This window comes from Zeus faber (genome assembly GCF_960531495.2).
Source record: "Zeus faber genome assembly, chromosome: 15".
Classification (NCBI taxonomy): Eukaryota; Metazoa; Chordata; class Actinopteri; order Zeiformes; family Zeidae; genus Zeus; species Zeus faber.
Genome location: NC_137194.1, coordinates 10,710,175 through 10,735,534, shown reverse-complemented (window position 1 = coordinate 10,735,534; position 25,360 = coordinate 10,710,175). Strand labels below are relative to the sequence as shown.

General features: G+C 40.4%; 1 protein-coding gene across 4 annotated transcripts in view; it reads left to right on the top strand.

Moving 5' to 3' along the window:
- Positions 1 to 25,360, top strand: part of cpne5a (copine Va) — a gene marked incomplete at both ends in the record, with an annotated part of 75,220 nt that overhangs the window by 19,177 nt on the left and 30,683 nt on the right. Inside the window, 5 exons of one of the 4 annotated variants that reach the window (XM_080015412.1) lie at positions 4,685 to 4,788; positions 6,711 to 6,750; positions 7,853 to 7,867; positions 8,041 to 8,117; positions 21,838 to 21,901. In XM_080015412.1, coding sequence (XP_079871538.1) covers positions 4,685 to 4,788; positions 6,711 to 6,750; positions 7,853 to 7,867; positions 8,041 to 8,117; positions 21,838 to 21,901 — 300 coding nt within the window. Of the gene's footprint in view, positions 1 to 4,684; positions 4,789 to 6,710; positions 6,784 to 7,208; positions 7,224 to 7,852; positions 7,868 to 8,040; positions 8,118 to 21,837; positions 21,902 to 25,360 lie in introns of all 4 variants that reach the window. The other 3 variants (XM_080015411.1, XM_080015410.1, XM_080015409.1) reach the window with 3 other exon arrangements.

Here is a 25,360-nt window from a genome sequence, read left to right as displayed (position 1 = left end):
ATTTACCTTATGCTGTGACTGCCAATCACCGCTATTGATTGACCTGTGAATATTCATGTCCTGGTTGCTGCTGTGTTAGCAGTGACTGATTGGCTGTTAAAGTGACAGCTACACGTATCGATAAATATTACCCTCAGTGTCAGAATCTCCCCGCCTGCCAAAGGCGACTCTCTCGCCGATGGATCTTAATTAGAGCTTTAGGAGAGCTTTCGGCAAAACGGCCGCCCGCAGACATTGAAGCTGGACAAAGAGTTCTGCTCCGATAATTGGACATCTCCATAGTCAAAATGAATGAATGTAAAAGAGAACTGCCAACTTGGCACACTCAAGATTATGAAGTCTGTGGCTGTTATGGACCACGGTAGTCCAAATATTGTTTATGTATATGGAAACTGATTTAAAACATCTAGATGATTATCCAAGATAGGCAAGTCAAAAATATTCATCACATTGTAATGTTTATTTAGATAATATTATTTTGGTGTGTGTGTGTGTGTTTGGGAGAGAGAAAGAGTGGGAGAGAGTGTATACGAGCGAATGTGTGCGTGTGTGTATATGTTTGGCGTGGTAATTGCAAGGCTTTTTCTCTCTGTTTATTTGTCTATCAGCACATCACATCTTCACAAGGTCTCGCTCCGCAGCGGCGCTCTCCGCCTAGCAAGCAGCAAGCACTTTGTACTGAAAAAAAAGAAAGAAAGAAAAGGCTTGTTTTAGTATCAGTCTGTGGCTGCTATGGTCAAAGGTTGTTTATGTGAATGAAACTGTTGTTTATGAATATGAAATAAAATACAGTCGAAATAAATTGAGGTTAAAACAGGTAAAAAAAACAAACGCCTGGGTGATTCTCCGGTCAAAATATATATCAAAATAAAATATATCTTCTGATTCTGTTATTGTTGAGAGTAGAAAATAGAAATAAAGGCTTCAAATTCAAATCATTTTTGAAGCAGCACTACCACTGCTCTTATAAAGGGGATAATGACTATCAATGAGTGTCAGTGTGAGATTGGTGCACATTAAAATCACACCAGTGGTGATTCTCCCCCTCTTGGGGAACTAATGATGATTAGTTGTTTATAGACCAAAACATGGTAAGATTGTTCTATAAAGAGGGGGATTGGTGGCGGTTCTGTGTAACAAAAAACTGTGCTCTTGTCATCCCACAGGTGCACGTTTTTGCAGCAGTTCTTGATGATTAAAGAATGGTTAAAGATTTGCATTGCAGGTTGAGAAGTTGAACTCCACTTACAGATTAATTATTGTTGTATGCCCAGCATGCTGACAGCACAGGTTTAAAAAATAAAAATAAGAATAAAAAACTAAATCACACCACGGATTAAATGGTAAAAATACTCTCATACTATTTATGTTATCATATGAGCATTTTTGGTATGTCCTGAAATATGCATCAAATAGCATGCAAAATGTACTTGGATGACATATAACATCTTGCAAAATATAGTGAAATATAAAAATATTGTGAAATATATATACACTGTATATCGAATAAGCAAACACTGAACACTATGCCAGTAAGCGTGTCCACAATACATTGCAATGACGATACTTCCTATGGCAACAATCAACAATGGGTTGTTGGTTGGGCGGGTCAGTCCAAAGTCGCGGAAAGTACCCTTTAAATAAATGTTGTCATCAATGCACAAAAGGCTAAAAGGAAATTGCGTAATACTGTATATCTGAAAAGCCTTCGTTCTTTCACTCAGAAACTCAAGGATGCCTGACGATAGTGCGCATTGACCATTTTGAGTGCGGCAAAACTCCCCCGTCTGGCCCAGCTGTCAATGGAAGGTGTTGACCCGAGCAAACAGGACCTAGACATAATGCTAACACTGTGGTATTACATTATTCTCTTGTCAGGAATATCTCGGTATTTCAAAATTAATTTCCTTAAATGTCAAAAGGTAACCACTTAAAAATATACTCATCCTTGTCCATGTCATCCAGTGTATGTGCAGTTCCACATGGGATGCCCCCTGTACCTGTAACAGCTGTCTGTGCCAGCGCCCTGCAGACACTTTACAAGATGTGCTGGGCAGCCTGCTAATCTCTGGGCGTAAAAGAAATATTGCACTGTGCATTTGCAGCACGGCAGATGGCTTTGTGAGCAGAGAAGTCAAGCTGTGCAGAATTGATAAAGCTAAGCATCTTGTTTGACCCTCTGTCATGTCATGTTTGTGCCCTGCCAGAGCAGATATGGCCGGCCAGGGCCCTTCTCACTGTGCCACCGACCCTCTGTAATGGAGTAACTCCGCTGTGGGCCAGTCTCCTATCGGCTACTTCACACTCCTCCGTTAACATGAGCTTTATTTATTATTAAATATGTTCCCCCTGAAGAATGACAGAGATAACAGAGTGATTGTGATTTGATTGCAGTTGTTGCCTTCATCGGTTATCAGGGCTCCAATTTTTGTCAGTAGTTTCAATCCAGCTAAACTTGATAGACCTCATTCTGTCAAAAGGTTATCATGACTGATGGCATGCTGGTGCAGCTTTCTGAGTTGCCCTTGAGTGGAAGCAACTCTCTGAAGTCGGAGAAGCTTGACTTTTCCATTTAGAGTCAAACTCCTAGGCATGACGCTGTATTCCAAAATGAATTCTCCCACACCCTACCCACAATTTATTCCAGTTAATTTTAGTCGATGGCAAAGACTGCAAACCCAGATATCCCCTCAGCAAGTTCTTGTCTGGGGTTGACAGTTAATCATGTAGGGCTTTGATGCCCTAGTTTTGCTGTGCACTTTCTAAAGTAAGCTCAATATGTGGCAGAGGAGATGTGTTATTTCCTATGGTAGCAATTTTACTCCAGTGCTGACACTTGTCCTTTTGTTAACTTTGGCCTTGGAAAAACAGTGAATATGAGAGGACCGGGCCCTCCGCCCTCTCCTTGTATCTCCCACAAATGGGAACAAAACTTCAGCTACATTCTTCATGCGGGATTACAGATTTTTATTGATTACTTTATTTGAGTCATGATTACAATTTTCCTTGGTCCATTATTATTACATTTTTTAAACCTCAGTGACGCATGTGCTCAATCGTCAACGTTTGTCGGCATGGCAATACAGGCAAAGGACGGATGCCAAACATGACTCGATATCCTGCTCTTCAAAGTGAAGGACTTTTCAAATCTGTGTTTTTCTATTTGCCTCAGAAATCACCACCTCTTTTAATAAAAAAAAAGTATTTGGATGCACAGCAGGAGTAGGGGGTGGGGGGCTCTGGGATCATGTTGTGCTCTCTATTGACAGTTTACAATTCTTTCCAATAACTTATGCATTCATCTTCCCCATTGTCTTTCCAGTTAGAGCATGTCCTTAAGCCTATTGGTGACCTGAGTAACCAAGTCATGTTGTGCCTTAATATCACAGAGGAAGCCTGTATCCTATCTCACGAAATCCTAACAGTCTTTATTTGCCGCTTACATTCTGAGCAATCAGATTTGGGGGGGAAAAAATCACAACCGAGACACATCCGAGGGGTAGAAAAATGTAGCATTGCTTTTACAACATGTGCGGGCACAGAAAGCTGGAAGGAGAGAGGGAGGGAGTGTTAATTCTTTGAAGGGCTCAGACACTCTTTCATGTTTGAATACAGGCCACATTTGGAGAGACCCATTCCCACAATTTGTGATACGAGAGACACAATGGATCTAGTTGAGCACCTCGACAGTAACCTGCCTCCACCCGGGGGGGGCTGCAGCTGTGCTGTCAGACAGGGACCTTTGTGAGTTTTTCCTTCACTAAATGTAATCACAGGTGTGGAGATCTGATGCCACCGTAATCCCACTGTTTCATATCCTCATTAAGCCTTAACTCCACTATTATTAATTCACTCTGTCAGTTTTCTGTACCACTTTCTACTGGGGATCATTTATTTATGCCGCTCAAAGTCTCTTATGTAAATGAATTATTCATTTTGGACAATTAGTTTGTCTGTGTCTGTGTGTGTGTGTGTGTGTGTTCGTGTGTGTGTGCGTGTACGTGTGTGTGTGTGTGTGTGTGTCGGTGTGCTTGACAGAAAGAGAGAGAGGGCACATGAGCAAATGTGTGTGTGTGTGTGTGTGGGCCAGTAACGGCAATGCTGTCTCTCTCTCTCTGTTGATTTGTCCATCAGCACATCACATCTTCACAAGGACTCGCTCCGCAGCAGCGAGCAGCTTCCCGCTTTACTTTTGATGCCATTGCACAGAACACAGTTTTGTCACCTTCCCCCCGTGTTGTGCTCACTCCCCCTGTGTACCGACAAAGTGTTCCTCTAATGCAATCAAAGAGGGGGAAGTCGCTCTTCTTCCAGTCATTGTATCCGCGCTGAACCCTCAACCTCCATCCCTGTCGCGTTGCTTTCGAAAGGGGATTTAAGAGCCATGATGAACTGAATGCCGTATTAATTAAATGAGTGTAATTGGACTTAATAAAGTGCTTCCCTCAGGCTTTCCCTTCACCAGCACAATGAGAGACAGAGGAGAGGACTATCTACGATCATTGACTTCTCTTAACCAAATTTGAGTTTATCCAATTGCATCAGCTCAAAGCGCTGTGGGGAGATGAGAATTTGCCCGGGGACGAGCTAATGAAGCAGCAGATGTGTTTTCTGAGCGACTGCGCGATGAGGCGTCTTCACGCGGCTCCCTTCACCTTTGTCTTCTCTCTCGGTTCCGATCCAGTTCGGGAGAACAGAGGTGATAGACAACACGCTAAACCCAGACTTTGTCCGGAAGTACATCCTGGACTACTTCTTTGAGGAGAAGCAGAACCTGCGCTTTGACGTGTGAGTTATTCTGTTTGATCTGCTCCTTAGAGGATGCATGGAGGTGTGTGGATTTCAGATGTGCTGTCCGCTTCAAAGCCCCCTCAGCTTCTTCTCTTCTTCCACCGTCTTCATATCTTCACCTTCTTGCTCTCACTCTCTCTCTCTCTCTCTCTCTCTCGCTCTCTCACTCCCTCTACCCCTTCGATGTCAAATCCACTCCCTTTCTCTTCCTTGCTACTAACTCAGTTCTCTCCAGAGAAATTATTTATTGGGGCATTGTCATGTGTTGGAGGGAGATTGGTGATAAATATTTCATAACAAGTTTTATCCTCAATCTCCCCGCCGTTAAGCAAAGAAATTGTCTGAAACTCAGTCCCATAAGAGACACAAAAACCCACATTTTTTCCCTGTGCTATAGTTATAGTTTTATTCAATTTTACTTTATTTCGGTTTTTTTTAAGGCCAGATTGGTGAAGGAGGCAGGGAGTTTGGATTTCATTTTTAACATCTCTACAAATGAAGACAGAATAATCTTTAACACCCCACTTCATCTCCTCTCCTGATTAAAAAAAATATATGAATATCTTTTACCTTTCTTCTTTTCTTCATACCAGAATAGACCAAGTCCCTTGTGTTTTTCAAGGATGTATATAGCCAGGATCTGCTCGGAGAATTTTTATGCACTTAATTAATAAATTTTGCAGCAGCGCGATACAACTCTGGGACAGGAGGGGATGACATGGATTCCCTTACAATTAGTGCGACTTATTTACATCTCTCTTTTTCACCACTGGGACGGGATAAAGCCCTTTAATTACAACTAGGCTAAGATTGAATGGCAGGCGGGCGCATCTTCTTCTGCTCTGCCACGTCGCTTCAACGCAATTCCCCAAAGCACAGCGAGGAAACGTTACCTGCAAGTTAAAGAATGATTGCCTCGATGAAGTTTCTTAAACCGCCTTTACACCGAATCTGACAACCGACGCGATTGTCGGAACTCACCGTCGAAGTGCATCTTTCTAGATTTCGCATCACTCATTAAATATGTCGAAGAAAATGGTAGCGCTCAGTCGCCCCCAGGCATCTGCTCCTGTAATCACAGTGCAACAGCGAGTCTAAGCTCTACATTTAGCAAGACCTAACGACCTTTATATAATGTTCACAAAGTACTACACAAATTAGTAAATACACACAATTCATTCATGTATAATAAATTAATTCATAGTGAATGTGGTAACACACATCACTATTGATTGACTTGTATTATTTTCATGCTCTTATTATTCCCTTTTGTCTTTATATTATACTGATAGAAAGTTTGGCCATCCAGTCCCCACAGGAGTGAATCCGACAGCTATATTTAACCTGCATTAATAGAGGCTGTTTGAGACGTGTTTAATCTCTGGAAATAATTATTACTATTAGAATTATTATTAGAATTATTTGGAGTAGTTAATAATTATGGAGAAATAATGATCGAAAATAACTCGCTGATGAATGATCGTGATCCTTGATTTCTTAGTCTTAATGATGATGATGACGATGATGATACTGATACTCAGTACTGAAAAATGAGTTTCATATTCCCTTATTTTTAGAAAATGTATTTGGTTGATATATTGTAATAATAACTCACTTAGTTTTAAGCTAGGTTCCAATAACGCTCTCTTTTCAGTTGCTTAGCAACAGTAGCATCCAGTTGTAGCAGCGGACCAAAATATGTCTGACCATTTTTTGACTCTCTAGGAAAAATAGCTTAAGTGGTTGTAATTTTTCGAATTCAGGGTAAAGGCGGCTTTTGATTTATTTTCTGGGCTGCTGCTCGTCGCACCCTGGCCTACCTAGACGTGTGATGTTTAGGCGGTTTGGTTCTATGTAATCTAAAACTTATTTTATGAACGTAAATAAATAAAGTGATTTGACTTCTTTGTGATTTTCAGGTATGATATCGATTCCAAAAGCCCAGATCTGGCAAAGCATGTAAGTCAATATGTTGGATGTGTTATTATATACGTATATATGTCTTTATATATATATATATATATATACTGTACATATATTGTCAGATATATAATCAGGTGTTTGCCTCATAGTTAACCTTTTTACACCAGTGCATGACATATATGTATGGTTTTATGCAAACCAAAATTTGTGATGTCCAAATGCTCAAATATATTTTGGAATGAAAAGAGTGAATTACACTTCATCTCCCAAAATGTCCACCTTGCACATGCAGCCCTCTAGGTCTAGAACGGAGGTTTGCATCCAGTATAACCTCACAACCTGTTTTAAAGTCATCACATTACTGTATTTCTGTATCAAAGCTATTCAAGCACATTTCTTGTATGCTTTTCTTTTTTTAATACATTTTTATTTTATTCTATTACACAGTTTGCAGTGTATTTATACCCATTTGTCAGACAGCATTCTAAATTTAGAAAAATAAATTCAATGTACAATACATGACAGTCCATGTTTACATTAAGACTGTAAAAGGCAATGCGTAATTGTAGAAAGTGGGCAGATAAATAATGTACCTTCAAGCATGCAATGTAAAAAGATACAAATATTGTAAGTAAAGGTACTGCAATACAGCATCATCTTTTACAGTCAAAGCTTTGATATCTTGTTGGAAACATAAACACTGAGAATATATTTGAAGCCTTGGTTTGCATAATTCCACAATTTTCATCATTATCTACGCGTACGCTGATGCTTTCCTCGTTGCCTATTTGCATCAGTGTTTAAAACTGTGACATTTAAAGTCAGCTCTTCCTTGTGACACTTTTCTCTCTACACCTTTGCTATCTCTCGTTTTTTCTCTCAGTTCTCCCTCTCTTTGACTCTCTCGCTCTCCGTCTAAGACTCTCGGCCCTCGGCTGTTCCAGTTCTGTCTCTCTGCTTCCTCACCTCCACGCTCTGTCTTTTTTTTTTTTTTTTGCACTTTGATTGATGACGCTCTGGTATTTGAGTCTTGTGCCTTCTGCTCCATGATATGCTCTGTTGTGTCAATGCTGCTGCCTGGTGTCTCTCTCTTCCTCTTGCTCCTCTTCCTCCTCCTCCTCCTCCTCCACCTCGGAAGCCACCAGACTCTAACGTACGTGTCCGCCTCAGATGTCCTCATTTACAATGGTACAACGCCTATTGACAATGCTTAACTCCTCATGACTGTCCTTGTTGCTCCCCGTGATCCACCCGAATGCCTCTCCCAACGGCTCGCTCCTTCCCACCACCCCTGTCTTTTTACGCTTCCCCCCCTCCCAACGACAGGACTTCCTGGGACAGGTCTTCTGTACACTGGGAGAGATTGTGGGCTCCCCCGCCAGCCGTCTAGAGAAGCCCCTGGGGTAAGCGGGGCGGGGCTCATTTGGGTGTTTTGATGTCTTAATTGGTTACTGAACAACTTTGCCAATTCTTCGTTCGACCGGAATAGAATTCAGTTGGAACTGTAAAGCGGATTTAACTTTGGGAAAAAAATGACCGTACTTTAATTTGCCAAATACTTCCTCCAGTGCTGCTTACTAGATAATGAAAAAAACCCCACCTCTGACAACTCTCCAAGGTTTTATATATGCGGCTCATTCAAACGTGCTGAATTTTTTCCATCGATTTTTTATGGTGAGTTGATGACAAATATGCCTGCCACCTATAGCCATCTGTATACTATATTACATGGTAAGATAAGACGTGTTTGCTTGGATGAATATGGGTAATTCAACATGACCGGGGGCTTCCTCAATGCAATTACTGTCATTAGAGAAGCAATCTGCCATGGAAAGCGGATGGGAGTCGGCACGAGACACACAATACTATAACACTATCCAACCTGCCACAACACATATTGGCAGACATGGGGCCCCCGAAGCCATAAGCACTCAGAGAGTCGCTGTATGTGTTACTTTTTATGCATGCACGTGTATCTCTTCTGGATTCCTCAGTTAAAGGACAAAGCCTTTCATACAATTTGTGTGTGTGTGTGTGTGTGTGTGTGTGTGTGCAAAGGCAGTGGTTGCATTTGAGAGTATTACTGAATACATCATGTCTTGGTATAAATGTACATGCCTGTGTGTATTATCATGGTGAACCGTGAGACGTGCGTAGGTCATTGTGAAGTGCTGTGTGTGTGTAAGACAGACTATAAGTTTGAGGATGGGATATAGAGGAGTTTGTGTGAACAGAGATTTGGCTGGCGGTCTCACTGTGAGTCTTGGCAGCGACTGGTGGCCTTCGACGACTGAGCCCAGTGCCCTTCAGCGCTGAATAGAAGGATGAAAAGGATCGCCGGCAGAAACTCCAGCGTGCCGCTGTAGACTCTGCCACATTTTGATGACAGGCTGGAGACTAGAGAGCTGATGGCTGAAATGACGGACAAAAGTATAGGCTTCTTTGGTTTCCACCAGGGTGCCTCGTCTTAAAACCACCATAAACACGAGACATGAATGGAAAGGACTTTTTCCATTGACAACATTCAGTGTAGCTGCCTGCTATAAACTTGCTTAACTACTCTTACATCCGGGAAATGTATTGTATATTTGTAGCACTGTGGACCAGTTCAAAAGAAAACTACAGCTTTAAAATGTTAATCCAAAGCAAGGTTTCTATCCCTCAGTGTGATGGATATTCAGCTGAGATTCTTGAAGTTGTCTCACCTTAGTTCAATCCCCTTCATGGGCAATGGAGTTTCTCCTGGCATTGCCAGCCATTCCTTATAGATGCTGATTTCTCTGTAACTGTTTAACACCTGCGTGCTCCATATTCATGGATTCTGGCATTCTAATGTTTGTCTGCACCGGGGGCATTGAGAAGTGGCCACTCTAAGAAGCGAGGAAATCTGTTAGCCACGCGTAAATGAGTCCAAGGCAAGCCACACTGCATCCAATGACCTGCTTTGGAAGCAGATGAGAAACCCCCTTCTCAACGCTCTTATCTGTTATCCTCCTTTTTCATATCCACACTGGCTTCCTTCTAACTTGACCTGCTTTTCTATACTCTGTTGCCCCCGTTTCATTTCTCGTTGCCTCTCTCTGGATCTGAAATGTTATAATTTAAGTTGTTCTCAAACAGGCTAGAGAGACAAAAAAAGAAAAGAAAATAAAGTTATTTTGGTCATTTTAAAAAGGGTTGGATGACATTTCAGAAATGTATCATTTGAGATGCAGGGAAATTATAAAAAACAAGCACTTCTTTATGTAAAATATAAAAGACATGTGATTGGCATTTGACATAATCAACAGATGGTTCTTGCCGATATACATAGCGATTCTGGAAAAAATACACTGTGAAATTTTCCTCTCGTTTATCTCTTTTCCATTCACACACAAACACACACAAAGATCTAGAAAGGTCCAACAAAGGTCCTATTTGGTAATTGATCAATGAAACTTATATATTGCACATTTCATACATTAAATGCAATTCAATGCACTTGACATGAAATAATGATCAGTCCAAGCGAAGGTCCAAGGCAAGGCATGATGTGCATGTAACTGTGATTTCTATGTATATACATGCATGTACGTGCATGCGTTTGCTCGGGGGGTGAAAGGTGTTCCAGGATTTTGTTTCCCAGCGTTTTCTGAGACAGATTTTCCAAGAAAACACATTTTGCTCACGTACAAATTTAGAAATACTGTAATGATCCTCAATGTGTTTCTATTACAATATGATTGAATACGCCAATAGCCATAAAACAGAAAAAAAACATAATTGCCACAATGGCATACATTCCTTTGTTCGCACTGTAACGAGAGTAATATGTCAAAGGTAATGGTACCTGATGTGAAGCTAAATGCACAACGCGTCACACGGGAGAAATGTAGTCAAAAAATATAATTATGACTGAGCTCTCATAGTGGTGATACTATATCTGTATAGCCTGTGGGAGGGAACCATATTAAGATGTGTAGGTAACATGATAACAGAGTTCATTAGATTTACTCTAATCTTTCATATTGTTATACAGATTACACAACAGACAGGAGTGTAGGCGTGCATATCACATTAGCAGGTCAAAGCCATTACTGTTAATGTGTCCTTTTGCTGTGTAATCGAGTCAGACAACGAGCAGCAGATGAACTACATTCGATGCCGTGAGGGTACTCTCCCCAGCAATGGTAGCCAATGTATGGAACTTATTGAAATATGGAGAATAATATATTCAGTGTTGCTAGCTGATGTAAACATTACTAGATTGATATCAAAGGTGCATCTGTACCGCCTCTGAACGAGAGGCTTGAACCACTTTGAAATGGATTCATTCCTGTCTAGTCCAGAGCTTCTTTAACGCCTCACTGCTAAGTAGGCTCCCATTAACTCCATATTGGCAGTTGAGTAAGAAGTTCATGCTCTTTGAAGGCAATCAACTTTGTAGCTTCTCTGGTAGGTCAGAGATCACTACTTAGTTCCACATACAGGATAAAAAAAGGACCTTCTCTTACAAATTTAATGAGCAAATTCTAATTCCTGCCACGCTATCGCAGAAAGGTCTGTTCATCATACTTTTCCAAGTATGTTAATTTCATGCATTGCAATGATGTATCATTAGTATCTCATGGGGATTGTGTACTACGTATGTAATTTTCATGCTTTAGTGAAAGTATATTGCACATTTTATTATTATTTTTGTTTTGTCCCAAACAGCATGGTGTTGCATAGTGTATTGAGTGTTTTACTGAAATCTTTCCTTGACAGTTGGTAAACTACGTTGGCATTCTAATGAACAGAGCTGGATAGCGCAGCAGTAGTTTATTCAGAGAAAAATGGAGCATTGAGCATTAGTTCTCTGATCTTGACTTCAGAGACTTACAGATCTTCTAAAGTTGTTGGTTAATGCGGCTGTCTGACTCGGGGATACACTGTGGCTGTTCTCCCAAGATGAAAAAGCGCTCTGAAATTGTTTAATTATAAGTAGGTGATAATGAAATTCCAATTTTCTTTTCTTTTTTTTTTCTTTTTCTTTTGTTCAAGGAATTGGAAATTTCCTTTTGGGGATGCAAAGAGAGAGTAGGAGCAGAGTTTCCCACAGTCTTTCCTGGTGTTATTTAACTGGGTGGTGACTTCAGACCACAGTGATCAGCATTTGTTGCCTTTGGATATCACACCATTAGAGCATTCCGTTGCCTGAATAAATACCAATTTAGACTCCAAGGCTGGACACTAACAGGGGTCTTTTTTAATTCAATGTGTTCCTGCTAAGGTGTGTCAAATGGGGATTTATTACACACCATTTTGGTTCTCGATATGCAAATAGAAAGCACTTACAACTGCAACACTGCCCACATAGCAAAATATTGGCCTTCATATTACAGTGTTATTTTTATTTTGATAATTTTTTTTTTTTTTAATAATTTCCCAGAGGAGGTGACAAGGAATTTCAATTACTGCAATAATAACCTGTTGATTGAATATATTTAGGGGCAAACTCACAAAGAAAGGGATTGCGGCTGCTAATAGCACCATGAATTACGCTTCATTGCACCCGCAATTATCCATGTGGCAAAGTAAATAATCTGTGCGTCAGCGGGGGTGTCTCCATTGGAGATTTATTACGCATTTACGCCACTACTCTACACTTGCCTGTTTAAGGAATTATCAGTCTTAGATAAATATAAAACGAAATAATTGTCGGACAGTAGTTATTTTGATTTTGAGATGCACAACAATGTGGGAGGGGGGGTGACTATAAAACACTTAAATATTATGATGATGTCTATAATAAAACACACTCTTCCCACACATTTAATTTATTACATGAAAAAAAACATGTATATATTTACATTTTTACTTAAGAAATTCTCGTTTTCACTGAATGGTAATAGTACAATGTAGAATGATGACAGTTGATTGAATATATTTTCCTCTACCACAAAGTTCAGGGCCAAAGTTCCGGGCCACTGAACGCGAAAGGCTATGGCTTGTGGAGCTCTCCATGGTCCTACGAGGTTCAAGCCCATCTGTGGTTCAATGCCAATTTTGAACACTTTATCACTATTCCCTATAACTTTTAGTTGTTTTTTATAATATCGTTTGAGTTTAATAGGAATTTTGGAACCGTTTTTGTCAACATTTGTAACGCCTTTTTGCGGACTGCTGCTCATTCTGCTACCTACAGATGCTGTGACAATAATAATAGTTTTAATAAATATACCGTCAAAATGTAATTTCAAGATGACTGTAAAGTCTGGGTGTGACACCTTATAAATGCGCTTTGGTTGCACCAGCTCATTGCAGATGATCACGCAATGGAGCCTTTTTTCCCCTTTTTTATTTCTCGCGCAGTTACTACCAGGTCTCTGCAGACGGTAATAGCGTCACTCTAACTGTGGCTATTAGCACCAGTGTTTGTGAATTTGACGCTATTTGAAACAAGGCTTATTTGCATAATAATAATACCAAATTTAAATACGCACAAATAGCACCGGCGCTCTGAGATGATTTTTGTGCTGCAGCGCAGTTTTCGGTGCATTTCACCGTTTGCGCGTGCTTTGTGCTTTGTTTTTTTCTGTTATTTGCACCGGTTTGGCAGATGCAAAAGCGATCCTTTTGTGAATTTGCCTCTTAGTGTTTGCATGAAGGGCATGAATGTTTTTAGGTGCCACATTTTGGTGCTACATACAGTGTAGTACTGCAAAGCAAGCCCTGACCCCCACACACACATTTATAATAGGGCCTTAGGGACACGAGCAGCCAAGGATCGGGAATGATGTTACTCCTCCGATAATTGCAGGTGATTTGCTTTGTACTTAAAGCAGACAGATTTCAGTCTTTCTGTCATGACCTCCTTCAGAGGCTACAGTATAAAGCCCTTGCGCGTCTACTTGCTCCCACAGCATCTCTCTGCTCCTCGAGTTCAACACCCTTATGTTATTCTCTGTTGGGCAGCCAAAACCGATTGTTTCGCAGAAAGACTGCAATCTATAGCTCGTCTTAACTGCTGCAGCAGCGGTCAGGGTGACATTGTGTAACATGATTACAGATATGAATTCCATCACTCACCGCCCTAGTGAGAGGCAGGTTAGGGTGGCAGAGGCTCAGCCCGCTGGCCTCCTGACACAGAGGATAGGAGAGCAAAAAGAAAAAGACCCAACTGTGATTTGATGGCATGCGCTCACAGAGGAAAATTGGTATAAAATGCTACCTACATCAGAGGCTTAATATCTGGGTTCCAGTCGGGAGATGGGCATCTCTTTCGTTCTCTGATGATGGTGGAATGCTCTGTCCTTGCCTGCAGGGGGAAATTGAAATAGTTGTAGGGCAGCTTGAAATGTCCTCCAGAAGTAGATGTAGTTTTGAGCGAGCGCCTTATTAAAAAACACTTTGACTAGTTTTAGTCTTAGATGACGAGGAAAAGTACTGTGTGTTTTGGAATGACAGCTCCGTAAATTTCTCATCTGCAGTCATAACTGTGTCTAAGTGTTTTTTAAAAACACCTGCAGGTGGTTGATGAATGCATGGTTTATTTAGACGAATAAATGACCTACCAATCGATAAAATCATTACCGTTGCGTCCAGTGGTTTAGGGTCTGAAAAAAAATACCTCAACACCTCATTACATCAACAAAATAACTAAAATAAAGTACAGGTTGAGTTTAATGTCTTTCTACAAACAACACAGGATTATTTTCACCAAAACCACAATATCATAAATCATAATTCATATATCCTGATCAATATCATAATGAGCATCTGAAAAGCCTTAATTACTTTTTTTTTTTTTTTTTTTTTTTTTTCAAATTCTAACAAAGCTTAAAAAACCTGAAAAAATAAAACTACCCTGCAGAACCTTCTGTCTCTGTCCCAGACCAAAATTTGTCTGGCATTCTGTTGTCCTTTTAAATCATCTGTGTGCACTTTTAATCCCCTTTTTTAAATCCTGGCGAGGTAACGGATTACCTATCTTTATCTGTGGGTAAAGATCAAAGGGATTAGCAATATAAACCGTTGTGAACCCACACTGAGTTTTGGCACCCCTGTCTAATTCTGTTTTACTATGATCAGCCGACTGCCCCAAAGGTTTACCGTGGCATTGAGCCACATTATCTGCTTCCCTTCCACCGCTGCTGATGTTTGAATCAACTGGAGCCGGTCATATGTAGTCATCTACTCTAATCCCCTTGTTGTCCAGAGAGGTGCAGTGGATTCTCTGATCTGGTTTTATTGAAATATGCTTTTATTTTATTGGAAATGACTGGTCCTCATTTTGAGCTTTGCTTTTGGGCCATCCGTCCAAACCAGTCGTTTTCGTTTTGAGCTCATCCCAGTCTGGTGCTGACTTTTCACACTGAACATTCTTTTAAACGAAAAGTGCTGCAGTGATGATGCCCAGAAACGCAATGGGAAACCAGCCCCTCAACAGCTGTAATGAGAAAACAAACATTTTTCAATTTTCTTCTGGTTGCACACTCATTCATATTAGTGGGTAGGCTTGACTTTCATATGCCTGACACGTTTCTGCATGGTTAAATATCAAGACCATTTCTCATCATAATGACCCAACGCTAACAGCTCTGACAATTGCTTCATTCTCCCTCTATTGACTTTAATCTTGCTGGCTTCCATACGAACACCCTCCCGGTTGGCAGGTAATGGAGAATATAGGAATTCTGAATCGTTATTTCACAATGGAAAGTGCTTCCAGAGAAGCATCTATAGAGGCATTAATATCTATAATATGATATGCAATGCATGCCTAGATTGTGCGCTTTTTTATCGGAATTGCATGGACTTGAATTTGGTTGTACCGAGCCAAGCCATTCCTGTATACTGATGCTGAAATAAACTCCCCGATTAGTTTCCATTCAGTTAGTTAAACAGGGAATCTTGTCAAGACCAGTAGGCATGAATTGACTCTTAAGGGGGACCTATTATGCTCCTTTTCAACAAGTTAATATAGGTCTCTGAGGTCCCCAAAACATGTTTGTGAATTTCTTGGCTGAAAATACCACTCAGATTATGCATTCAAGCCATTGTAACATACTTCAAAACCATAGTTTTCCAAAACAGGCTGTTTCTGCGTTTGTATCTTTAAATGTAATGAGCGGCCACAGCCCTAGTTCTGTGAGCCAATTGGGTTTGGGCTTTACTCCGCATTGCATTTCTCCATGAAATTTCACTGATTTCACCTTATCAGTCCACTAAAATCTGTTTCTCAACAAATTTGAAGCGAGAAATAAGCAATCCAGTTGCTGAATCTTCACTCATTTTAGATCTACAAGGCCTCATTCAAAAGTTGGTCCGACTTTCACGCAGTGTCTGGAGCAGCGTTTCTGTTATCTGGTAATTGCCGGTTTTTGACTCTCTTACAATGTCCGGTGAAAATTATTCCCTCGAAGCATAATTTGAATTAGTGCTGGGCGACAAAATGATAACGATAATTGTCGCCATATTTTTTTCCTCAATGTCAAAATATAATAGACTTGATCATTTCGATAAAGAATTCCGCCGATCTGTTCATTTCCGCGCATTTCCGATAATTATTTGATTTCAAGTAGTAATGTTCATAATAGTTAATTATTTATTTTTAAATTAGAGTTAACTGACGGGACATATATTTTCTTAAATATAGAAATAAAAAAATATTATACATCTACATGCCTTGATGATGTCATTCTCTATATAGCCTGCTCATCAATTGTTTTTAAGCTCAATAAACAGATAATATTTGACCGGAATAATTTTTTTCTAACGGAAACTCTGGTCCGGAACAGTGAGGAGCTTGGAGCACTCTGGGAGTCCTGGGGCTTTTTTGTTTCATTCAATTACAGAAACGTTGTAAAATAGAATAAAATAAAATAAAATAAATACATCTACGGTTTTGTTTGGAGAAACGCGGAGCGGATTGCGCTCTGCAGCCTACAGCACAGTCAACCTACCGTGGACACACACACACTCACACGCACGCACGCACACACACACACACACACACACACACAGACACACACAAATGCACACACACAGAAAGAAACACACAGCAAATACTATCTGTATTATTTCCATCGTCCGTAGATTTGTCTCCTCTTTCCTTTCTTTTAAAAGATTTGTGCTGGTTTCTGTAGCCAACAACAGCAGTTCCCATGCTAAGCTCTTAACTTCGATGCTAGCGGGTCTGGTTGTGGGTTACTCAGATAGGGGGGCGGTTCTAATTCTAATGTGTCTCAATGCTACCTAGTACTGAGACACAAAGCTGAACGGCTCGTTTCAGGATGTTTCTATGTCTTCTGACATAGACAGCTCACAATAAACTGACTGGGTTTTCTCTTTTCACAGCTTCTTTTTTACTAGGTCCATCAGAGACCCGAATGTATGTGCACAAGCACTGAAAAAGTGAGTTTTGCATAATACATGTAGGTCCCCTTTAATGTTTAGGAAGCTACACTTCATTAGGCAGATCAGAGTAACTGAAGCCAGCTTTTTCATTGGTGATCATTCAAAATGAATCAATCAATCAATTAATTAATTACTGTAAAAGTGTTTTGATACTCTGAGAATTGAAGTTCTTAGTGTTTATTATTGTGGGACATTTATTGTTATTTTTATATAAACATTTCCTGCTCTCTCTTGGGTAGAGGCAGTGCTAAATTTATCCCCATTCCTTGCTGTTGTTGTTATTTGTTTCCTTTGTGAGGTCCCCAGCAAAGGATCTAGCTTTACTGACGTGATGCCAATTTGACTGTAAATATGAATTCCGCATGAGGATTTCGTGACACATCAATTCAACTCATGGACATTACCTGGAGTCATCTGTTTGGCGCCATATGGCAATGTGTCTGTTGTGACAAAGGAAGCCCCGGTGACAGAATAAATTATGAAGCCCTTTCAAATAGTATTATGTTCAGTGGTACAAAACTTTATGGTTATTGCTGCCACTGCACACCTGTATTATTCACAAGCTCAGCGGGAGTGTCCTTTTTTTTATCAGGTTAGCCTTTTACTGAAAGCCAAGAAGCCAATGGTGATAAGCAGCAGTTATCATTCTTCTTAACAAGAGTATCATCTAAATATTGTTCAGTTGCCTGCACTGCCTCAACTCCGTGAAAGGGTTGGTGTCATCACAGCTCAATGATCAGCTCAATGATCTTTTCTCTGCCTTTGTTCTTGAAAATAAATATTGCATCAAGTCTTCAAAGTCATCAAATGTAATTGTATGAGCAATCTTCCATTATTCAGACAAAGATCTTAATCTAGTTACCCATTCTGTCTGATTTGATCACTGTGTGATTGCTGACTTAAAGCAACCCTTAAACTCAAGAAAAAACAAAAAGCTCTACCAAGAAGTCATTCATTGTGATGGAGCTTTATGTGTTTCAAATCAGTTGTTTCCACATTCAATCATTTGAGCGTCAGAGTCAATGGGAAAATTGAAATAGGATGTACATAACCAATTGATTGAGCCGGAGTTGCATTGCTGCATCACAGTTGAGGCCCCGTCCATAATAGATAGAGATAGAGATATAGATATAGATAGAGTCGGAAATGACACAGCGGCAGCACATTTCACAGGCTTTCATCATCAAAGTGCTTCCCATCGAGGCCCCGTCTATGAATGAGCGCCGTGAACGAAGGCATCCTCATACAGGACCCTTCAGACAATATCACACGAGAAACTTGTGTGCCAAATATGAAAGGCAGGAATTGCTTTTACCAACTTACCCCAGCACTAGTTCACTTTGTCTTTCCAAAGAATTAAACCATTGTAATCAATAATACATGCTTGAGTTAAAAGTCTACAAGCAGTACCATCTTCTCTTCATTGCCACAGAAAATTGAGTCGGGTGATTGCAATGGCACATCTTGACCTGTCCTTGGTAAAAACCTGTCACCCTCATTGGGTCTTTTTCCAGTTTGATAATGGCACTGGCCCTTGTTGTGGCCTGAGGGATATGACTTGACCCGTGGCCTCAGTAGCTTTTACTGTCCTCATAGCTAAAGGGCTGAGTGCCCGTTTGAGGCATCATTGAGCAGAATTGGAGACGTCTGGGAGTAACACATCAATAATTCAACGATAATTAATTCACCATGAGATTGGTCTCCACGGAGGAGGAGAGTGAGGAGACTGGGAGATGTGATGGCTTTATATTACGCCATGCATTGTTACAGCCGGGATCCTCTCCCATTTAACGGACAAATACTAACATGTATATTTGTAATCTGATGCCTCGGTGAGATAAACACCAGAGTGGATTGAGATTGAGTATCGACCCACCCCCCCAGTATCAAGAGACCAGTTCAGGTTATTGAAGAGAGACCCTTCATTTGTTAATGCAACTTTTTAATATTACTTCAATTACTTGAACCCCATACCGGCAGATAAAGCAAACGGAGAAAAAAAACCTTCAATGTCCAAGACCCTCCGCCACTGAGGTATAGTCTTGAGAGCTTATGCTATTGCAGTGTAGCCCGGTCTCTCCATTAACAACACTATGTTATAAATAATCATTGGATTGAAGACAGGCTGATCAGTGGTCACAGCTGGACGTGAATCAGCTGTGAGGTTGACCTACTGATGATCAGTCTCCTGCTAGGAGCGTGGCAGGACTACTGTGTAATTTCCTTCTTATCTTGGAAGATGACAGGACTGCCAGCAGCTGGAGTGCTTCTCAATGATTGGAAAGTAGATATCCTGTCTTGGAGAGTGCACGAGCATGGGTGACATGGGGTCTGCCTGCACAAAACTGAAAAGGGTGCCGAGAGGCAAAGGATTGGATATTAAAAAAAAAAAAAATCTAATTTTGTCCCACTTCAAACGATCTAGCCAAATAACATTTAGGGCAGTCTTTGGAGCGACCATTGTTGGAATAAAGCACGATGTAACGCAGTGAAACATGGGACATAAGGGCATAAGTCATTGGATCGGACATAAGAGGCATAGTGCAGGCATAGTGCGACAAGAGGCAGGGTAAGATACAGGCAACGTAACAGGGGCTAAAAATCCCTCTGACCGAAAATGCAGTTTTCGGATCATTAAAATCTCTCTGATGTTTGATCTTTCAGTTTAAAATTTCACCTTGGATTTTCTCCTGTGTGATGTGCTCTATTCTCACGCAATAATTTGACTGGCCATAACATAGTTTTTGATCACAATTTAGCATATAATTTTGCATTATTTGATAGTTAAATAATGCAGTAACATTAAAATAATGTGGATACATGTATACATTGGAAAAAAACCCAAAACTGTTTTAAGTTATTTTACAGAATGTCTCCTGACAATCTAAATGCAACAGTGTCATACTTTCAGTGTCATAGTTTCTATGCTTTGATTTCTACCCCTTATACAACTTGTGTGAAAATACTAAATCAAACAGTCGAAAGGTGAATGGTCTTGTTAGGTTACAATTTTTGCATGTTAACAATAAATCAGCTGAACTGAAGCAACATAAAAAAAGAAAAAAATCACACCTTTTACATTTTTTGGAAACAAAGAGTACACCCTATTCCTTGATTAACTGCCCTTGTCTCTTTCTGTGCTCACAATTTTATTTTATTTTTTTAAGAAATTAATAACTTAACTATACAATTATTCGAAAAGCCACAGAGAAATTTTGGTTCACCATCAGTGAATAACCTGGTCATGGTGATATTAAAATGCTCATAATTGCCAGAACATTTGGGCCAATTCACAACAGTGCAGTGGATATTAAAAATGTAACAGTTCACAGGAGACTGGTCTAAATCTACAGCGTGTGTGTGGGTGTGTGAGTGTGTGGGTGTGTGTGGGTGTGTGGGCTATGGGGTGGGTGCTTGTGGTTCCCACTAATCTCTGCTTTTAATTGGTTTTATGATCACTGGTATGCCATGCAATAAGAATGCCAACACTCATTTATTAATTACTTTGTGGAAACAATCGTCTTCGGGTGCACGGGCTACATCCTGTGTGTCTTGTGCTGTTTTCTTGTGCATTGCTCTGCATTCTTTCTTGTCCTTTTTCCTCTGTTTGTGTCTTGTGCTGCCCTCCCTTTGGCCTGTGGTGTAGGATTTGTGTGGAATTCTTTAAACCTTCGCTGTAACTTGCAATTCAACATGATGCGGAGTAAAAATAATTGCTAAGTAAAAGAAAAAGTTCTGGTGACACAGAGAACCTTACAACATACAACTTGGTTGAGTTTCAGTTCCCAGTGAGATGTTAACATTTTCGATAGTACTACGCTGTGGAGAACTGGCCCACACCTGCTGGTAATTATTGGAATTTTTCATGTGCACACAGCAGCATGTAATATTAACAACATTAGCAAAAATTAATTAGAATTTGGAAGAGTTAAAGGTTGAGGATAAAATACATGAGGATAAAAACAATGTTAATAGCTAAGGAACTGATGGCTTTTCATTCTCTCTCTGGAGAAACTAGTTGGTGAAGTAGTTTGGTATTTACAATTCCAACCATGTTTCACAACAAAAGTCAGAATGGAAAGCATTACAAGTATGTGGCGTGGGGGTGGTGCGCTTTAAGCAGCCACACCTGTCTTGGCTCTAGGAAATTACGCAGTTACGCCTGTTGCCCGTTAGAGTAATCAGCGCGCAACAGGTAAAGCCCCCATCCCCACATATACACAGGAGAGGAGCCCTTGTTGTGACGTGTCCTTCATCTGCTCCGGGCCTGTTCCACCTAGCCCACTCGCTATAATAAAACTGGTGTGCTTTCAACCCCATTGCCTGTGTCTCTGTGTTAGAGGGCCCTGAAAACGCCACTCGGGTGCCATGTGGCAGGCAAAACTCCCACAAGGTATATGATGATTAGGGTCTTTACTGCTTATTACTGCTTTTAGCTGAGTTGTTGTTTTCTCCGACCCTGACCGCAATCCAATTTCCCCCCCCCGGAATTTACAATAAATACTTAGAGTATGTGGGATGCTTTCCTACATAAGGTTCCCATCTTATGTCGGAAAGTATCCCACATAAGTATTACTATGTAATATAATGTAAAAGTAGTTGAAAGTAAAATTATGTAAGTTCTTTTAAAGAACACTGTAAACCAGAGCTCACTACATAATGGTACATAATGAACAATGATTCCATGTATTTCTCCTAACATTTGTGATTAAAAAAAAGGATGATGTCTCTTGTTTACTGTAGTGGGATACCTGGGAAGAAATGTGGAACCGTTATCTTATCTGCAGAGGAGTTGGGAAACTGCAGAGTGAGTATTTATCTTTCTCCTTTTCATGGCTGCATTTATTTTGTTCTTCATCTGTTATGACTGTAAATATAATAAATGTATGTCAGTGATCTCTGTGAATTGAAATTGGCTACTTAAAGCCCTTGACTTTGGCAAGATTAATTCCATTATATTTGTATATATTAAAATGATTTAGATTCCCTCACAAGTTTCTGTAACTGAAATTTTGTAATTATATTTTTCTTTTTTTTTGTATAACCTAAAGGTCAGCTCTTGAATATTAATTAGGGTGAGACCACTCCCTGTCAGTTCTGGAGATGATTGAGAGTCATTCTGGATACAACTGTCAAAAACATAATATATGAGTCATTCACATAATGTTACGTAATGTTTTATAATGCCATGTTCAAGGTTTGTAGACATTAAAATTTAAGATTGTTTTTGGATTTCAGTTTGTCTTTAAACGGTCCCATGTTATTTCCAGTTGCTGAAACGTACATGTATTGTGTGTGGTGTTTTCATCCATGAATCCATGTTTGCAGTTTATGTCCATTAACTCCCTTTGGCTTCTTCTCTGCCCTGCTAAATGAAGATAGTAAATAATCGCATTACAGTTCTTTCAGCAGAGCAGGAGAGGCTAGCAAGACTTATTGGCAGAACAATTGGCTTCCCTCTGCGGCTGTAAAGCAAACCATTGAGCTGCAGCCGCAGCATAAATGTTTTATGATATCCTAAAGCACCACTAACACATCCCAGCTTAATAACATATTAAATTCCTATATTAGTCAGCATCCTTCGTGATCCTAAGTGATCTGTACCTCTTTGGCCATACAGTAGTTACGTGTGACTTATAGTGTTTTTATCTCAGGCTTTGAAATATAAAAGGATAATTTGTGACATATAAGCAATATCCTCTGACCCTATCATAGAGGTGCCAAACAGCTAATAAAACCGCGGTAATAGCCATTACCGCGTTCATGTCTCGCTTCACCTGAAGTGTCATTGCTTACAGCCAACAAGCACAACAATGCTCCGCGGTGAGTCACCAGGTGCAACGGGTAATCTGCTGTAGCACGAGTTAGTCGTCTCACCGCCAAGCACCACTCCAATTATGCAATTTGTAATATAAATGCAAATGATCTCTACTGTCACCAGTAGCCATTTCCTCTCCTGCAAAGTTGATTAGAGAGACAAAATGTCATTTCAGACCCGAACCACAGAACTGAACTCCGAGGAGGAGATACCGAAAAAAACAAACAAAGAAAAAGCAATAGCAAGACCATGCTTGAAATATGCAATTATTGTATTGTCACAAGAAGCTCCATAGCTGAGAATTCTCACAGTTTGGATACGCTATCATCCATCAGGATAATGTTTACTCTGTAAGCCACCTGCGACTGATACGTTGGGGCTGCAGAGGTGCTGATTTTCTCAGAGGTAAACATCACCGTCCTTGTTTGGAAGGACTGACTGAACCTCGCAGCTCAAGCTGGATGGGGAATCATGAGGGAAAGTTCTGCAGGAGAGGCAGGCTGGCTCTCACCTTGGCGCGTTTGCCAGGTATCATTAGACGGAGCAGCAGCCCCAGTGTGGATCAAAGACTCCCTCTTGGCTGTCGTTATCTCTGGCACATAGAACTCGCCGAGGAGCTCCGGCATCAGCGGATGGCTGTCTCCCAGTTCATCCTCATTCGCAGTCCCGCTGAGGCTCTCGTTGATTCAAAGAGCAGCAAACCACACAGCTGCGTTCATATGACAGCTCTGAAACACAACCCGCCTGGGTATGCGGCTCAGTAAAGTTGATGCCTGGTTTAAGCGTTCATCACAGCTACTGCCTGTATAGAATAGATATTACTTGCCATTAGGGCTAGGTTAAAAAGATCTTTACTCTGAATTAAGTTGACTTTTTTACTTTTTTGGGGAAGTTATGAAACAATCGCCCCCTTAAAGTAAACACCACCATAGTCACAAATGAATTGAAATATTGAATTTGTGTATTAGATGGAATTTGTTTGGTGAAATATTTTTGTAATGGATGTCAAATGGCATACTGAAAAGTTGGTAGTACCTTTCCTTAAGCATAAAAATCAGTAAGCTGTCTCAATCAATCGAATCAAATCGTGACCCTTTCTATTGAAATTAAAGTGAGATCCAGCCCAATTATATACCCTGCCAATCTCCAGCCCTATTCTCTTATGTGCAAGAGAGTTACAGCATGTTGTTCTCAAGTCAGTGATCATCTTAAATTAATTAAACTGTTTATCAGCTCAATTCCCTTGAATGGTTGCAATATATTGCTAAGCAGTAAAACCTGGCAATATAAAAATGAATTACCTAAGCATGTAGTATGTATTCATCCACTGGAATGGGTAAAGGGAAATTAGATTCGTCAGTATGAAATAATCTCAAGAAATAAAATAAAAAATGACTTGCATGAGGCGTACATTTACAATACATTCCCAAGCATTAAAACATAAATTCAATGAACTATATATTATTAAATATTTTTTGTGATTGGTTCCATCCGTCTGCTTCCTTTGTTGGTGCATAAGGATCCTCCGAGAGCCCGTGGTAGCGTGGCCTAATTTAAATGAGCTAATGTCATGGAAATGTCATCCTTGCATCTGAAAAGTATTACTTTTCTCACAGTCTTTGAAAAGCTAGTTACCATAAGTCTCTGTGTCTGTTGGGTGATATTCTGCTGGACTGCAGGAGGCAGAAGCAGGATGCACATCTCACCCCCCCCCCCCCCCCTAAAGCCCACTGGCTACTGCAATGAATGTTCTGCCTTTACATCCCACCTGCAGAGCGGGCGCTGTGAGGCACTGGTGTGAGGATGTGTTTTCTGTGCCTAATGGAGGCTTACCGCATCCCGTCTCTATGATGCGATAATTGTGGTGCCTGTCAGGGCAAAGCTCGGCAGCGCCAGGCTTGATTTGACTAAAAAACAATTGCCAAATGTTTGGGTAATAAGATAACATTTGCTACAGCTTTGGTCTGTATTAGGTGATACTGTGTGGTATGAATTTCTAGAAGATAGGATCTTGTGTACCGCAAATTAAATTTTCCTGTCATGATGAGTTGTTTCCCATCAAGTTTGGCCGATCAATACCCGACAATACATACGAAAACAAAAGGAAGGGAATTTTAGTTTAGTTGTGTCATACTTTCTATCCTTATCTCGCACTGACAATGAACAACTCTGTTTGTTTCGAGGTAGAACCCCTGATAACAACTTAGTGGGATAGCAGGAAGTGAAAATATATATATATACAGTATACTACAGCTCTGGCCCATTTAGCCGCCGCTTACTGTTTTCAATCAGCTCTCCGCTTTGTTCTCCAGCACGACAACAATTCATTGGTCCCCATCACTTTGATTGGACACCGTGGTGCTAATCAAAGCAGCTCAGTTTGCACTTTACACGCTTTAATTTGAGAGTTACTTTATTGTTTACCACATCCACCGGAGGTGCAGCCTT